Source organism: Lemur catta, chromosome 14, assembly GCF_020740605.2.
Source record: "Lemur catta isolate mLemCat1 chromosome 14, mLemCat1.pri, whole genome shotgun sequence".
In the NCBI taxonomy this organism is placed as follows: domain Eukaryota; kingdom Metazoa; phylum Chordata; class Mammalia; order Primates; family Lemuridae; genus Lemur; species Lemur catta.
In genome coordinates, this window is record NC_059141.1 from 49,410,566 (window position 1) to 49,428,955 (window position 18,390).

The 18,390-nt window shown below is 37.0% G+C and overlaps 1 protein-coding gene across 1 annotated transcript in view; it reads right to left on the minus strand.

The window, feature by feature from the left end:
* The window catches only part of FAM149B1 (family with sequence similarity 149 member B1), a 56,103-nt gene extending 37,745 nt beyond the window's left edge, over positions 1 to 18,358 (minus strand). Inside the window, exons 1-5 of the mRNA XM_045569167.1 lie at positions 18,102 to 18,358; positions 12,825 to 12,929; positions 11,712 to 11,841; positions 6,052 to 6,194; positions 4,745 to 4,858 (exon numbers count right to left, since the gene is read on the minus strand). Coding sequence (XP_045425123.1) covers positions 4,745 to 4,858; positions 6,052 to 6,194; positions 11,712 to 11,841; positions 12,825 to 12,929; positions 18,102 to 18,148 — 539 coding nt within the window. The 5' untranslated portion in view covers positions 18,149 to 18,358. The remainder of the gene's footprint in view (positions 1 to 4,744; positions 4,859 to 6,051; positions 6,195 to 11,711; positions 11,842 to 12,824; positions 12,930 to 18,101) is intronic.
* Positions 18,359 to 18,390: the final 32 nt, after the last annotated feature.

Here is an 18,390-nt window from a genome sequence, read left to right on the forward strand (position 1 = left end):
AAAACCGTATACATAAGTAGCAGAGAATGCTAGATGCCCCTCAATATCCATTGTCCCCTTCTTTCCTAGTAAAATCATTCCAATTTGATTCTGGAACATAATAAACCCACCTCAAAGACTACATTTCCTAGCTATATTACAGCCAGATATAGTCAATGAGATATGAGTGGAATTACTACATGGGACTCTGGGAAGGCCGTTTAAAGGGAACTGGCTTGGCTACAAGAGGTACCTTTCTGCCCTTCGGCCTTTCCTCCTTTCTGCTACCTAGAAAATGAATGTCATATTTGGAGCTCTATCAGCCATCTTAGACCATGAAGAAAACTTCAGAGAAAGCATGGGCCAGCATGGTAGAGCAGAAAGATGAAAGGAGTCTCGGTCTCCGAAAACACCATGCTACCACTTTACATTGCTTTCCTCCAGACTTGTTTTCCATAAAAAGAAATAAACTTCTCTCTATTTAAGCCATTAAACAAAGTGTAAGGGTCATAGGATGTGGCTGGAAAGCTACAGTGAGGCCAGACTATGAAGTACTCCATGTATTAACTTGGCTAATTTACAGCAATGGAAAGTTTTAAAGAAGAGGAATGGTAAGATCCTTGCTTTGGGTAGTGAAGAGGATAATGTGGTTAGGAGACTTCTGCAAAAGATGGAGCAAGAGCTGGTAAGCAAAAGCTATAATTTGTAATGAGTGACATGGGGGAGGCGGACTTAGGACAAACATTAGCAGCCATACAATATCACTTTAATGACTTTTTAAAAATCGGGGTGAAAAACATATAACATTCAATTTGTCATCTTAACCAGTTTTAAGTGTACAGTTCATATTCACAGTGTTGTGCAACAGATCTCTGTAACTTTTTCATCTTGCAAAACTAAAGCTAACACCCATTAACACACTGACTGCCACACTAGAAAAAAAAATTCTTTTCCTTGGGGACAGGGTGTTTTATTACAAAAATAGAAAAAAACTTTGAAAACAAAAAGGTCCTTTCTAACTTAATGAAAAATTTGTTATTTTTATTGTTTTCTGTGCATGAGTTACATGCAACTTGAAAAATAGTTATTGCAGCTCTCAAGGTAAAAAGACATGTGAGTTATATATGCTTCATGAGTCCCCAGGCTCAAAACTAGCATGAGTTAAATACAACTCACATGGCAGTTAATGTGTTAAACTCTAACTTTCCCTCTACCCAGTCCTTGACAACCAACTTTCTACTTCCTGTTTCTCTGATTTTGACTACTTTAGATGCTTTATTTGAGTGGAATCATACAGTACTTTTCCTTTTGTAACTGCTTGTTTTTCTTAGCATAATGTCTTTGAGGTCATCCATGTTGCAGCATGCAGTAGGATTTCCTTCTTTTATGGCTGCATAATATGCCATTGTATGTATATACCACATTTTCTTTATCCGTTCATCTGTCAGTAGACATCTGGGTTGCTTTCACCTCTTGGCTATTCTGAATGATGCTGCAATAAACTTGGGTGTTCAAGGGTCTCTTTTTGAGACCCTGCTTTCAATTCTTCTGGATATATCCAGAAGAGGGATTGCTGGATCACATGGTATTCTATTTTTAGTTTTTTGAGGAGTCTCCATACTGTTTTCTATAATGGCTGCACCACTTTACATTCCCATGAACAATGCACAGGGTTCCAGTTTCTCTGCATCCTGTCAACACTTATTTTCTATTTCTTTGAGAGTGGCCATCCTGAGGGAAGTGAGGTGTGGTATTATGGTTTTGATTTGTATTTCTCTTATGAATAATGATGCTGAGCATCTTTGCATATGCTTGTTGGCTATTTGTATATCTCTGGAGAACTGTCTACTCAAGTTCTTTGTCCATTTTTCAATTGGGTTACTTATTTTTTTGTTGTACAACTGTAGAAGTTTCTTATATATTCTGGATGTTAATCCCTTCTCAGACATAATTTGCAAATATTTTCTCCTATTCCATATGTTGCCTTTTCATTTTTTTGATTGTTTCTTTTGATGTGCAGAAGAGTTTACATTTGCGGCAGTCCCATTTGTCTTTTTTTGCTTTTGCTATCTGTGCTTTTATTGTTATATCCAAGAAATCAGTGCCAAATGCAATGTCCTAAAACTCTTTCCCTATGTTTTATTCTAGGACTTTTATAATTTGAGGTCTTACGTTTAGGACTTTAATCCATTTGGAGTTAATTTTTGTATATAGCGTAAGGTAAGGGTCGAACTTCAGTCTTCTGCATGTGGGTATCCAGTTTTCCCAACACCATTTGTTGAAGGACTATCCTTTCCTCATGTGTATTCTTGGCATTATTGTTGAAAATCATTTGGCCATATTTAATTATTTTTAAGGATTACAATTTTGCATATAGTCATGTACTTTAGCAACTTATTAGATCTTATAATTAGTTTTTTGTTGAGAGATGTATTTAATTGTAGACAAGCCCTTTAAGCCAACTTCAAACAGCAGAATTCATAGTTTTTTTCAAGTGAAAATGTCCTCAGACTCATCCTCTTTTGGCCTATGTTTCATCCATATGCTGTCACCATCTTCTATTGTGTGTGGTTTTTTCTTTTTTTTTTTTTTTCACAGAGACAGGGTCTTGCTATGTTGCCCAGGCTGGTCTCAAACTCCTGGGTTCAAGTGATCCTCCTGCCTTAGCCTTCCAAAATGATACGATTACAGGCATGAGCCACTGTACTCAGCCCATCTTCTGTTGTTTTAAGTTCTTGGAATTTCATTTTGACCTACACACTAATATTTGTTTTGATTGAGAACTCTGTTTTGCAACCATAATTTCAATTTATATATTAATTCATTTTGTGTATCACGTAAATATGGTATGCTTTTATTTAGTAAAAAAGAAAAGAAAAAAGAAAGTTGAATGCTAACCATGTTCCAGGCACTGTGCTAGCTATTAAAGATACAAAGGGGAAGATACTATATTATTGTGTTGATTATTGTACCTCCTTCCTCTGGCCCAAGAACTGAACCAAATACCTAGTTTAGTAGGTATTTGAGATCTGAAAGAAAGCCAGTGTTGGGAGAATTAATGAATGAGGGAAAGAATGACAGATAATAGAGAAGTAGGCAGGGGCCAGCTGATAATATAATTTTAGATTTTTATCTTAAATTCAATGAGAATCTACTGAAAGGTTTTAAGTGGGACACAGAAAGGATCAACACTGAATTTTTTTTTCTTTTCTTTTTTTTTTTTTGAGACAGGGTCTTGCTCTGTCACCCCAACTAGAGTGCAGTGGCATCATCACAGCTCACTGCAGCCTCAAATTCCTGGGCTCAAGCAATCTCCCTGCCTCAGCCACCCAAGTAGCTGAGACTACAGGAGCACGCCACCATGCCCAGCTAATTTTTCTATTTTTTTGTAGCGACGGCAACTCACTCTTGCTCAAGCTGGTCTTGAACTCCTGGCCTCAAGCAGTCCTCCTGCCTTGGCCTCCCAAAGTGCTAGGATTATAGGCATGAGCCACTGTGCCTGGCCTGAATTTTTTTAAAAATTTGATTTAATGTGGAGAACTGAGGTGGGACCTTTAGGAGGTGACTGGATCATGGGGGCTCTGCCCTCATGAATAGATAAATCCATTTATTGATTAATGGATTAATGGGTTATCATGGGAGAGGAATTGGTATCTTTATAAGAGGAAAAGAGACCTGAGTTAACACATTAGTCCCAAAACAATAAATGCTGGCATGGGTGCGGAGAGACAGGAACACTTATACACTACTGGTGGGACTGCAAACTAATACAACCTCTGTGGAAAGTAGTATGGAGATATCTCGAAGAGCTAAAAGTAGAACTACCATTTGATCCAGCAATCCCATCACTGGGCATCTACCCAAAGGGAAAAAAGACATTCTATAAAAAGGACATCTACACTTGAATGTTTATAGCAGCACAATTCACAATTGCAAAGATGTAGAAACAACCCAAGTGCCCATCAGTACATGAGTGGATTAATAAAATGTGGTATATTTATACCATGGAGTTCTACTCAGCCACAAAAAACAGTGGTAATCTAGCACCTCTTGTATTATCCTGGATAGAGCTGGAGCCCATTCTACTAAGTGAAGTATCATAAGAATGGAAACACAAGCACCACATGTACTCACCATCAAATTGGTATTAACTGATCAACACTTATGTGCACATATAGTAGTAACATTTATTGGGTGTCGGGCAGGTGGGGGGAAGAGGGGATGGGTATATTCACACCTAATGGGTGCAGTGTGCACCGTCTGGGGGATGGACACACTTGAGGCTCTGGCTCAGGTGGGGCAAAGGCAATATGTGTAACCTAAACATTTGTACCCCAGTAATATACTGAAATAAAAAATAAAAAAATTAAAAATTAAAAAAAAACCACTAGCACTCTCAGCCCCTTGCCATGTGATCTTCTGCGTGGCCAGCAAGACAGCCCTCACCAGACATTGCCCCTCAACTTCAGACTTCTCAGCCTCTAGAACTGTAAGAAATAAATTCCTTTTACTTATAAATTACCCAGTTTCAGGTACTGTAAGCAACAGAAAACAGACTAATACACTTGAGGAAATGTCTTACTTTTTTGAACAAAAAAATTATATAAAATTTTTTCAATATACACAAAGACTACGGCCATTCTTACAGAATTTTCTGTGCTTTACTAAATACCAATTAAGTTAGAAGTATTTTAATCCCTTAATAAAACTGATAGGATATAATATTCACATATTAGGATACTAAAATACATCACAGAATACTTACATAGTAGAATCTCTTTCTTGAGACAGGGTTGCTTCGTATGAAGCTGAAACAGAAGGGGATCTAGGATACAATCCATAATCTTCACTTGGAGCAATTATCTGCCTACCTCGAATCCTTCAAAATAATAAAACAGAGATACAATTTAGCACCTTCACCTGGCATACATACAAAATCTAGATATTTTTGGACTAAATTTTATGGCTCTATATAGAAGTTCTGTACACACTTGGACTGATAACTGATTAAGAATGATTCTTGAACTACTGCCGATATGATCAAGAGGAAAACTGAGGAGATTTGCCAGACTTTTAGTATCAAAAACAACTTTACTAAAGGGGAGGAAGCCCAGGGAACAAAGAGAACCACTGGTGTAAAGAGAAGTCAAATGTTGTGCCTGACACTGTGATACTGTAACACTCTAAGGTTGTTCCAAATACTAGTTGCAATGCACTGTTTATAAGTGCTAATATTAGACAAACAGTAGAACAATGTAGAAGCAAATCAATTGCATTAGTAGAATGTAGTCATCATTGCATGTGTACTTTGAGTACAGATCCCAAACCTACAGCTGACTTTCCTCTAGTATGATCAAATGTTTCTTTTTTATTTGCTCTGAATAAAACCGAACTGTGGGTTCTCTATGAAAAAAAAGAGAGAGAGAATGATTCTTGAGAAAAAATATGAATCCAGAGCCTTACTATAGGTATATCTCTCTTCCACAGAGTGGAGATGGAAAAGATAAAGCTATAGCCCAGGAGTTTAAAAAAAAATCCAAGGAAACTGAGCAAATGTTTATAATTTGCCTTTCATCCTCTATCATAATCCTCATTAAATCAGCCAAAATAGAATGAAGGCCCAGGCAAATTAGTGAAAACTATGAATTGTATTCTTAAGAACATGAAGCTTTATGAATTTTAAGGAAGTGGTATACTATTGTGGTTTCTGAGGGAAGCTCCTGAATAGCCTATGTCTGCTTTCAAGTATATGTAAGAATTTAATTGTAGACAACAGTGCAAACAAATACATTTTTTGACCATCTTGTTCAAAAGAAGGGGTCTTTGGACAACCAGGATATCTAGACCTCAGCTACTGGTATAGAAATATTTTGCTCAATTAGGATGACATATTGTAACTTATGGAAACCCTAAGAAACTCACCAACTTGAGGTTTCTCTCAGCTGAGGATTTACACCACATGATTCATTAAAACCATGCCCACAAAAGTTTCAGAATGCAATATTTTTGGAAATCCACTTTTTAAATTTTAGTATTGGTCATGAATATAAGTCAACTGTAGGGCTTCACTACCTGAGGTGAGGAAAGCTAGTTGTCCACTGTTGGCACTCTACTTGTAGAATCTTTGTATGCACACTCAACTTCTGCTCATATAAGAGCTCATCAATGGCTGTGAACATTGCCTGGACTTTTTCAGTGGCAGTTTGATCAAGTTCCTAGAAGAAAATATCCCCCAAAAAATATTTAGGTGAGTTTCAATCTCTGTTAAAAATTAGAAAGACTGAAAGCAATAATTTTTTTTTTTTTTTTTTTTTTTTTTTTTTTGAGGCAGAGTCCTGCTCTGTCACCCTGGCTAGAGTGCCGTGGCATCAGCCTAGCTCACAGCAACCTCAAACTCCTGGGTTCAAGCGAACCTCCTGCCTCAGCCTCCTGAGTAGCTGGAACTACAGGCATGTGCCACCATGCCCGGCTAATTTTTTCTATATATTTTTAGTTTTCCAGCTAATTTCTTTCTATTTTTTAGTAGAAACGGGGTCTCGCTCTTGCTCAGGCTGGTCTCGAACTCCTGAGCTCAAACGATCCACCCTCCTCGGCCTCCCAGAGTGCTAGGATTACAGGCGTGAGCCACTGTGCCCGGCCAATAAGATCTTTTTTGTTTTAAGTATTTAGTCCATTTAAAATACTGTTGTGTTTCCATGAAAGAAAAGTTAGTGAGATTTCATATCTCAGAATTTTCAGATGTCCTCTCTATTCGTATTTCAAGAAAATTTACAGACATATCTATTTTTGAAAAGTAACATTTTCTTCATCATATAAATATTGTGTTTATTGTAAACATTTTGAAAAATACAGAAGAGTATAAAGAAAAAAATTAAAATTACCTATAATTCAACCAAAGATAATAACTGCTAATTTTAGTAGATAGTTGCTTGGTTCCAGTACTTTTTGGAGCAAAAGGTAGACATTCTTTTATATGTTACTTTGTATTCTACATCTTTCCCTTAACAATCTGTGTTATGTCCTTGTCCTCTATAATCCATCCTTTAAGAGCAGTCAGAGGGATGGCTATACAATGCAAATCTGACCATGTTATCCAATTCCCTGCTTCCATACTGTATCTATATTTACATACTCCTTTACAGTCCAGTGGAAGAAAGGTGATACCTTCTTTTAAAAGTGTAAGATGAAAACTACGTATTTTCACTCTAAGAATGAAACTCAGCCTCTAGCCAGTAAAAGTTATATCTACCTATATAGGAATGTTTTTTAAAAAAATTTGTCCAAAGCTGGGCACAGTGACATGACTTTGAGTAGTCCCAGCTACTGGGGAGGCTGAGGCAGGAGAATCACTGGAGCTCAGGGGTTCAAGACTGTAGCACATTACAATCGCACCTGTAAATAGCCACTGCACTTCAGCCTGGGCAACATCACAAGACCCTGTCTCAAAAAAAAAAAAAAAAATTGTCCTTCACTTGATATACTTTTTCAACATGTCTGTCTTCAACTTTAAAAAAAAAAATGGAAATCACTGATCATTTCTGTGAATATTGCCTCTTTCCCATTCTCTTTCTAAAACTTCTTTTAGAAATACATTACAGTTTCTTAATCCATCTTCCATGTCTCCTAACTGCTCCTCACATTCTGTCTTTAGCTCTCTGGTTGTAGGTGATTTTCTTAGTTCTATCATTCAATTCTCTAGTATTCTATTTCACTGGGTCCAGTTTACCCTATCTATTGAGGTATTTCAAATGCTATTCATTTCCAAGATTTGTAACTGGTTCTTCATATCTGCCTGTTCTTAAATTAAAATCTTTACTTACTTTGTTTTAAAACCTCTAATAATTTTAATGGATGCTATCTTGTCCTATAACTCCTTTAGTATTTTAATTTTTTTAATCAACTAATAATTTACATAAAAGACACATTTTCAGTGTACAGCACAATGAGATTTTGACAAATGTATTCACCTAAGTAACTACCATTCCCTTCCAGATATAGAACATTTCTCCTCACACCCCTTGATAATTCACTGTTTTGGCCAAGAGTATAAGAAAACAGGCCCTTCCATACATCCCTGGTGGGACTGCAGATTGGAATAACTTCTCCAGAGGTCAGTTTAGCAACAGCTTTCGAAATTACAAAAACACATATCTTTTGACCAGTGAGTCCACCCTACAAATTTATACTTCCATATACTCATATTTGTGTAAAATAATATATGTGCAGGGTTAAAAATGCAGCATTCCTTTTGTATTAGCAATGACTATATAGTCATTAAAAAACAAGTTTTTATAATGTGGATATTCTTCAAAATATATCGTTAAGTGAAAATAATGGCACTGAACAGGGTGTATAATGACAACCTTTAAACATAATATAAATAAAATGTACAAAGTTAGCAAAGGAATCAATTAAATTTGCTAATATAAAATTCCTATATGGTTCCTATTTTGATTTTAATACTTTTTAGTATTTTGCAATTTAAACTGATATTTGCTATTTAATTGGTAAATAGTCTTCATCAAACTTCAAGGGTTTCCTTCTCCTACCTGATTCAGAATTTTGATAAGAAATGGTACTTTATCAAATACCTTATCAGCATCTCTTGGTTTGATCATATGTTTCCTTTAATTCACTGATATTAATTAATAAATTTGCAGATATTGATCCAGCTTTGTATTCATAGAATAAATCTTACTTGATTATTAAAAAAACAAAAACAAAATCAACCCAAAGTATATAAAATTAAAATAGGACAAAATTAGATCAGCTATTTTTATTGTTGGCTGTAAAATTTAAATAATAGATATATAAATAGAATAAAAAGGAAAGAGTTCCTTCACACCATTATGTTAACTTTAAATTTAAAATAATATTTTGAAAGAAATAAACCTAAGGATATAAACCCAGAATGATTATAAATAATAAATATATTTAGCAAAGTAGTAGGCCATTAATTAAATTGAGAGGAGACTAATTCCTATATACCAGTGATAATACAAAAACACTAAGTTCAAAAATAAGTAAAATGTATAATTAAATTCAGTTTTAACACCTATTTAACTCCCTTGTTACAGTAAATAATAAAATGATAATGAGGACTAAAGTAAGATCTGAATAAATGAAGACTACTTCTAACTAGAATTCTAAGGTCGGTTAAGATTAAAAAATGATTAAAACTTGTATATAAAGTGCTTAGCACAATAACTGGCATTATCCTCTACGCTTTTCTTTCTTTCTTTATTTATTTTTTTAGAAACAAGGTCTTGATCTGTTACCAGGGCTTGAGGGCTAGAGTGCAGTGGTGTCATCATAGCTCACTGCAACCTCAAACTCCCGGGCTCAAGTGATCCTCCTGCCTCAGCCTCCCGAGTAGCTGGTACTACACAGCTGCCCCACCATGCCTGGCTAATTTTTTTTATTTTTTGTAGAGCTGGGGTCTCACTATGTTGCTCAGGCTGGTCTCAAACTCCTGGCCTTAAGTGATTCTCCCACCTTAGCCTCCCAAAATGTTAGGACTATAGGCATGAGCCACTGCACCAGGTGAGATTATTATATTTGAATATTAAAAAAAAAAATCTGTTAGACAATAAATACCAAAAAGAAAGCAAGGGAATGGAAATATCTGTATGACATTTATAACTTATAAAGAGATGCTAATCACAATTTAGATGGAAATCTATAGTTAGTACACTGAATCGTCCTGATAAGGCATCAAATTAATTAATTAATTCCCTTAAAATAAAACATAAATTCTTTTTCTTTTCCTTTTTACTGATGGACAGTTTGCATAAAAATATAAATTCTCTACCATGGCCTACAAGGCCCTACATGATTTAGTCCTGCCTACCTCTCCATTCCCATTTGTGTTTTTTGCCCCTGGTTCACCATCCTCCGACCTCCCTGACCTTTTTTCAGTACCAAGAACACACCCCACTTTCCCTTAGAAACATGAAACTCTTCTCCTCCTAGGGGCTTTTGCATATGCTGCTGGTTACCTGTCTGGAAAGCTCTTTTCCTCACTCCTCACATGGATAGCTCTTCAATCTTCAAGTCTCAAATCTACCCTACCTGCTAACCCTATCTAAAGTAAATCCCCTATAATGTTCTATTTCAGCACCTTGTCATCTTCCTTAGAGCACGTTTATATCCTTTTGTATTTTATTTGCTTTTGTCAATCTCCCTCAATCTCCCACTAGACTACTGAATCATTTAAGGCTCATTCACCCCATATTTCCAGGGCCAAGTACAGTAACAACAAACATGTTCAATAAATATTTGTTGAATGAATGAAAAAAAAGTGAAAACTCAACTATTAGATAATAAGGGAAAGCTCCAAATATTAACCCAGGAAATATATAACTATTCAGATTGACAGGAATGGAGGTAGTAAAAGAAAATGTCTATATGCAATAATGGTAAATGAAAAAAGTAGACCACAAAATAGTATGTCCATGTATCATACAACTATGTAAGTATATATACATTTCAAAATGATTGGAAAATAAGTCATGTAATAATAAAAGGTTTTAACAATCAGCAGGGTTTCAGTAAAGAAATCAGGTGCTAATAATAATATTGTATAAAGTCAGAATTGTGGAAAAGTGCTTATAAAATGATATTAAGTAAAAAATAGAGCATAATATTGTATGTACACCATGATTATAACTAGGCCAAATTAAATACAGATTGAAAAAAGATATAGAAATAAAAATACCTATTGCATCAAGGTGGTAAAATTATGAATAAGACTTGTCCTTTAATTTTTTTAAGATTGTTAGTCTTGGCCGGGTGCTGTGGGTCACACCTGTAATCCAAGCACTCTGGGGGCCGAGGTGGGAGGGTCGCTTGAGCTCAGGAGTTCCAGACCAGCTTGAGCAAGAGTGAGATCACTGTCTCTACTAAAAATAGAAAAATTAGCTGGGTGTCATGGCATGCACCTGTAGTCCCAGCTACATGGGAGGCTGAGGAAAGAGGATCACTTGAGCCCAGGAGTTTGAGGTTGCAGTGAGCTACAATGCCACTGCACTCTACCCAGGGTGACAGAGCAAGACTCTGTCTCAAAAAAAAAAGATTGTTGGTTTTTTAAAAATAGTATTTTATAATGGGAGATAGCCAAAAATAAATAAATAAGTAAAAATCACTATATTATCACCTAATAAATAATGACCAAATAACATTTTGGGTAAATATCCTCAGTCCTTTTTCCATATATGTGTGTGTGTGTGTGACACACAAATATGCAAAATATATGTAAAACAAAAATATATGTAAAACAAAATTAGAATGATACTATACATACCATTTTTAACTTGCTTGTTTTCATTTAACAATATATCATAAACATTTTTCCAGCCTATAATGGCTTAACACTAAACTTTCAAAAACATTTTGAACAGCAAGGTAACATTAGTGGTGGAGACGCACATTAGTGGACTGAGAATGACAAAAGGAATAAATCCAGAGACCAGATCCATGCTAACCTGCAACTGTAAATTGAACACAAGCATCTTTAAGCCTCAACTATTTAATACTATATCCATAAAACAAAGCAAATACTGAAAGAAGATGATGATTGATGCTTCTTTACAACTATTATAAAGTGTAGTAAATGTAAGCATTAAAATGTAAAGCAACAATGCAGGGAAGTGAAGGAATGAAATATACTGACAAATCCTAACTCCCAGAATAGTCTCCCAAGCATTCCATCAGACCAATAACATACAACTCACACCATATCCCAAGGAGAAGTCCGAGCTGCCTTCAGTAGAAATCCCTGTGCCTGTAAAACTTGGAAAAGCAGACCTTGATTTCCCGGTGTTGGCTGATGTAAAAGGTGATTCTTGAGTGATGTCAGATTCACTAAATGCACGGTTTGGGAGGAGGAGAGAAAACAGAAAAATTCTCATATTTCCTCAAGGTTCTGCAGCATTAACTGCTCAGCAACTTACCAGGTGATAACCATGTATATAAATATATCCACAGAGGCAAAAATAAATGAAGAACTTGAAATTCAAGCATCACGAAAGAGTCCTATCTAATTCCTATAGAATTAGTAGCAAGCAGTCCAAATAATTCTAGTCATAGTTTACAATGAATACTTTAACATCCCACCTATAACTATACTCTTGACAAATAAAGATATTACAGAAATATTAACAGTAATATCTGAACTTATATGGCACTTTTATAGTTTACCAACCATTTTTAAAGATATTAATCTCATTTTATCTTTGTAACAACCTGGTAATGTAGAATACAATTAACTCCATTTAAAAAACAAAGAATCTGAGGTTTAGTTTCAGGTTTTAAAAATAGGTTTTATGATTATGTAATTTTTCTATGATAATACCTTGATTCTCAGAACCCTCTTTGAAGCTCTGTGAGACTGAAGAACAGTCTTCTCTCTTCTATTTCTTAAAATAATAACTGCAGCTATTATTTACTCAGCATTTACTATATACTAAGCATTGTGCCAAGTTTTATATACTTTATCTCATTAATATTCACAACCCCTTATAAGAGATACTATTATCAGGTGAGTAACTTGCCAATGTTACTCAGCTAATAAGTGACAGCACCAGGATTAAAAATCAGATGTTGGACTCTTCCTGAGTCCCTGTTCTTAACTACTTCATAATACTATTTCTCAGAGGTTATAAAAATAAGTATGATGTTGTTGCCATTAGCTGCTTCTGCATGAAAACTGAATGGTGCTGAAACGTGATTAAAAAATTCTTATTTTGTTTCACTAGCCACAGGCTTAATACCAATCCTAAACCAAAAACCAAAACCTCTGCCATTAGCAAATGCAACAAGCAAACAAGAATACTTTGTGTTATTACCTTTGAGAACTTGTGTCTTTTTCATGGTTGTCACTGGTAGAGGAAATTTCATCCAGCTGCTCTGGAGGGGGATGATGATTAAGACCATGTTTTGTTATTCTTTTCCTGTGAAAGATAAGACAAAGTTATATCTCCTATAAAGAAAATATATACCTTTCAGTAACTAGATCTAGAAGATAGTCACCTATTAATACTTCCTGCTGCTTTGGAACTTCACTGTTATGGTAGCCACTAGCAGTTAAAATGTGGCTAGCAGCTGAGCGCAGTGGCTCACCCCAGTAATCCCAGCACTTTGGGAGGCCAAGGAGGAAGGACTGCTTGAGGACAGGAGTTGGAAACCAGCCTGGGCAACATTGCTCAGACCCAGTCTCTAAAAAATAAAAAAAATTAGCTGGGCTTGGTGGCACAAACCTATAGTCCCAGCTACCCAGGAGGCTGGGGCAGGAGGATCACTTGAGCCCAGGAGTTCGTTGTTACTGTCAGGCATGATGGTGCCACTGCACTCCAGTCTGGGCAACAGAGTGAAACCCTAACTCAAAACTAAAGTGTCCACATTACAAAAAAAAAAAAACAATATGGCTAATAGGAATTGATTCTGTTTTAAGTGTAAAATACACCAGATTTCAAAGTCTTAGTACAAGAAGAATGTGTAATATCTCATTAATTATATTATCCTGACCACATATTAAAATGATAATATTTTGTATATATTGGGTTAAACAAAATATATTATTAAAAGTAGTTTCACTGCAAATTGAAAATACAGTAAGACATCACTACACACCTATTAGAATAGCTAAAATAAGAAATAGAGCTGCGCTGGGCGTGGTGGCTCACACCTGTAATCCTAGTACTCTGGGAAGCCGAGGCTGGAAGATCGATTGAGCTCAGGAGTTTGAGACCAACCTGAGCAAGAGTGAGACCCCATCTTTACTAAAAATAGAAAATATTAGCCAGACGTGGTGGTGCACACCTATAGTACCAGCTACTTGGGAGGCTGAGACAGGAGGATCACTTGAGCCCAGGAGTCTGAGGTTGCTATGAGTTAGGTTGATGCCACGGCACTCTAGCCTAGGTGGGCAACAGAGAGAGACTCTGTCTCAAAAAGAATAAAAAATTTAAAAATAATAGTAACGCTAACACGAAATGCAGCCAAGGATGTGAAGAAACTGGAAGTCTCAAACATTGCTGGTGGGAATGTCAAATGGTATAGCCACTGTGAAATAATTTGTCAGTTTCTAATAAAACTAAACACATGCATTTACCCAAACATCTAGCAGTTGCACTGTTGGGCACTGAGCCTAGAGAAATGAAAACTTATGTTCACACAAAAATCTGTACACAAATGTTCTTAGCAGCTTTATTTATAATTGAAAAAGAACTGAAAACAACTCAACTGTCCTTCAATGTGTGAATGGCTAAATTCTGGTATATCCACACAATAGAATATTATTCAGCAATAAAAAGAAATGAATGGTTGATATATGCAACAACTTAGATGTATCTCAAGAGCATCATGCTCAGAGAAAAAAGCCAAAGCCAATCAAAAAAGATTAAATACTACAGTTGACCCTTGAACAACACAAATTTGAACTGCGCAGGTCTGCTTATGCATGAGTTTTTTTTCAGTAAATATATTGGCAAATTTTTTGGAGATTTACAACAATTTGAAAAAACTCACAGATGAACCACGTAGCCTAGAAATATTGAAAAAATTAAGAAAAAGTTAAGTATGCCATGAATGCATGAAATATATATTGATACTAGTCTATTTATGTGTTAATGCACATTTTATGTTATTGGTAAGGCTTCCAGTCAACAGTAGACTATTAGTAGTTAGTTAAGTTTTGGGGGAGTCAAAAGTTACACATGGAATTTTGACTATACGGGGGTTGGTGTCCCTAATTCCTGCATTGTTCAAGGTCAACTATACATGATTCCATTTATATAACATTCAATAATGACAAAACTATACAGGTGAAGAACAGATTAGTAGTCGCCAGGGGATGGAGACAGGAGAGGATATTAACTGTAAAGGGATACACACAGGGGCCAGGCGGTGGCTCACGCCTGTAATCCTAGCACTCTGAGAGGCCGAGGCAGGAGGATTGCTCGAGGTCAGGAGTTCAAGACCAGCCTGAGCAAGAGCAAGACCTTGTCTCTACTAAAAATAGAAAGAAATGATTTGGACAGCTAAAAATATATATAGAAAAAAATTAGCCGGGCATTGTGGCACATGCCTGTAGTCCCAGCTACTCGGGAGGCTGAGGCAGGAGGATTGCTTAGGCCCAGGAGATTGAGGTTGATGTGAGCTAGGCTAATGCCACAGCACTCTAGTCCAGGCAACAGAACGACACTCTGTCTCAAAAAAAAAGAATAACAATATTAAAAAAAAAAGGGATATACACGGAAGTTCCTTGGTGGTAATAAAACAGCTATCTTGATAATACTGGTAGTTACACCAATCTACAAATGCAACCAAATCATACAGAACTATGTACATACATACACACACAGGAGGGGATATAAAAACTGGTAAAAACTAAGGTATGTAGTCTAGTAAACAGTTATCATACCAATGTCAGTTTCCTGGCTCTGAAATTATACCACAGTTACCTGAGATGTCATCATTGAGGGAAGTTGGGTAAAAGGTTCATAAGACTCTATGTACTATTTCTGCAACTTCCTGTGAGTCTATAATTATTTCAAAATAAAAAGGTAAAAATATAATTTCACCTGTTTTTTATATGGCCAGCTGAAAATTTAAAATTACATATGTGGCTTATATCATATTTCCCTTGAACACTGCTGCTCTGGAGAGTTCAACATGTGCACTGGAATAAACTATGGGGTCAATTATTACATGTTCCAGTCCTTGAACATCTACAATAGACTTTCCTCTCCCACAAAAACCTGTATTCAAATAAATTTAAGAAACACGATAGGTTAAACAAATTTACACAGGTTTCTTTACAAGAGGTCTTCCCAGGCCCTTTAATATGCAAATGTATATCATAAATCTCTAATACTCTTATTTCACAGGAAAGGAAACTGAGGCATGGAGGGATTAAGTATACTAGTTAAGGTCATATGGTTAGTAAGTGATGGAGCCAGGATTCAAATCTAAGTAGTCTGGCTGTCCGAGGAAATCAAGAGTTTGAGATTTTGGTGAATTGTATCATTTTTGAACATAAAGATAAACCAAACAGCCTTGTCAGGGGGGCTTACACTTTATTTTTCTAATGCTGGAGACGGACTTGGGCAGAGCTATCTGTACTTCTCTCATTCAGTGATCCTACAACAAAGAGCTTGTCTTTAAGAAAGTGGTAGGGATAAGAAATACGTATCCCAGCCATAAAATAGAGACTTAAAATATTTTTTAGTCTGGCAGGGAAATCTGACTATGAAGTGACAATTAGATAACAAAGAAATATTATTAAATTTGATAATAGCCTTGTGATTACATAAGAAAATGTCATTAATTTGTAGAGATGCATAATGACAGATGTAGGGGGAAAATGATAGTGTCTCGGGTTTTGCTTTCCTTCTTTTTTTTTTTTTTTTTTCTTTTTTTTTGACAGGGTCTCACTCTGCTGCCTGGGCTAGAGTGCAGTGGCATGATCATAGCTCGCTGCAACCTCAGACTCCTAGGTTCAAGCGATCCTCCTGCCTCAGCTTCCCACGTAGCTAAGACTACAGACACACACCACCATGCCCAGCTAATTTTTCTATTTTTTGTAGAGATGGAGTCTCACTATGTTGCCCAGGTTGGTCTTGAACTCCTGGCCTCAAGTGATCCTCCCACCTCAGCCTCCCAAAGTGCTAGGATTACTGGCATAAGCCACCATGCCTGGCCTGCTTTCCTTATTTCAGAGAGGCACAGAAAGGACAAGAAAAAAAAAAATAAAGAAGACAGATGAAGCAAATATATTAAAACTTTGGTTACTGTTGAATGTGGGGCGATGGGTAGTTCATTATACTATTCTCTATAGGTTTATGGTTAAGAATTTTCATTAAAAAATGTTAAGCTAAATGGTATAAATTGCTCTTTTTCCAAACTCTTTTCAGCATCTATAATTTACAATTGTTAGGGAGAAAACTGAAGTTACCATTTCAGAGTAGATGTTTATTGTACCAAGTAAAAGTGGGAACAAAGAAAACACCACTTACTGAGGACCTACTATGTGTCAAGCCCTATGCCATCACTTTAGATATGCTTTTAGATAAGGTCTTATTCATATATTACAGAAATGAAGGCTCTGAGACTTAGTAATTTGCCTAAAAGTCATATGACTGGAAAAGAGCCTAGCCAGAAACCCCAGTGTGACTCAAAATATCATGCTTACTATTACCATGTATAGTTAATATTTAATTAATAAATATATGTTTGCTAAAATTACATAGCTCAGTGAAGGCAAATAAAACCCTGGGATTTGGTTTCAAAAACCCCAAGCTCAAATCCTGACTGTATTGGCTATTTAATCTTAAAATATGTAACATTTCTGATATAATTTCATCTTCTCAAAGACTGAAGATAATCATACTCATCTTACAGTTGTTATAATGATCAAAAAGTGAAAGTCCTTTTGAAAGTATAAAGCATTAATAAATCTAAGACATTATCATTAACTTGCTAAATTACAACACTTCACTAGGAGTGAGGAGGTGGTATTTCCTTTCTAAATCTCAAAAGCAAAACTGGTCCTCATGGATTCTGATGCTTAATTGCAGAGGTGGGGAGGCAGGGTGTGTAATGGTTATGACCACAGGCTTCAGAATCAGATGGACACCAGGTTTGTACCTCTCAGTCCCACCACCTTCTGGGAATGTGATCTTTGGCATGCTACAATCTTTAAATTTGAAATCTTTATCTGTAGAATGTGCAAAATAGTAGGATAGCTTTGCGCAGTGTGGCACTAGATGTATTCAACTTTATTGTAGCACTCTGCTATTAATAACTTCTCTAGTTGTTAATGGCCATTGGCAGTGGGGCCTGAAGTACTGCGCAAACTATAAACGCTCTAAGAGACCCCGTCCCTGAGTTCAGGAATTACAGCCCAAGAGGCTAAGTCCCAGGATAGCACAGGTGACATGCCCTCAGCTGGAGATGGAGGGACAAGGGGCAGGGCCGAGAGGAGTGAATTCCGAGGAAACATTTCTCTTCCCAACCCTGGTAAAGAAAAGGAGCGAAGGACTGGTCAAAGAGGGTCCCCAGAGAGCCCGCGGCCCGCCTCCGCCTCCCCCGGCCCGGCTGGGGTGGCTGAGCGCTCCACTCACAGCTCCGAGCTCTGCGGCACGGCCTTTCGAGTGTATCTGGAGATCATGCTCCTCCTCCTCCTCGGCCGCGGCCGGGGACCGTACGCCAGGGTGGGAGCCTCCGGGCCTGGCCCTCCCGCCGGCTCCGGCCCGGCCCCCTCCCGCCACCTACCGGCCCCGTCTCGCCCCGTCGCGCCCCGTCGCCTAGACTCCGGACCGCCACCGCCCCAGGACCCCGCCTCCCCAGGCCTCCGACCTCCCAGCTTCCCCGCAGGGACGGAAGTGACGAAGGCATTTGGGCACCCGCCAG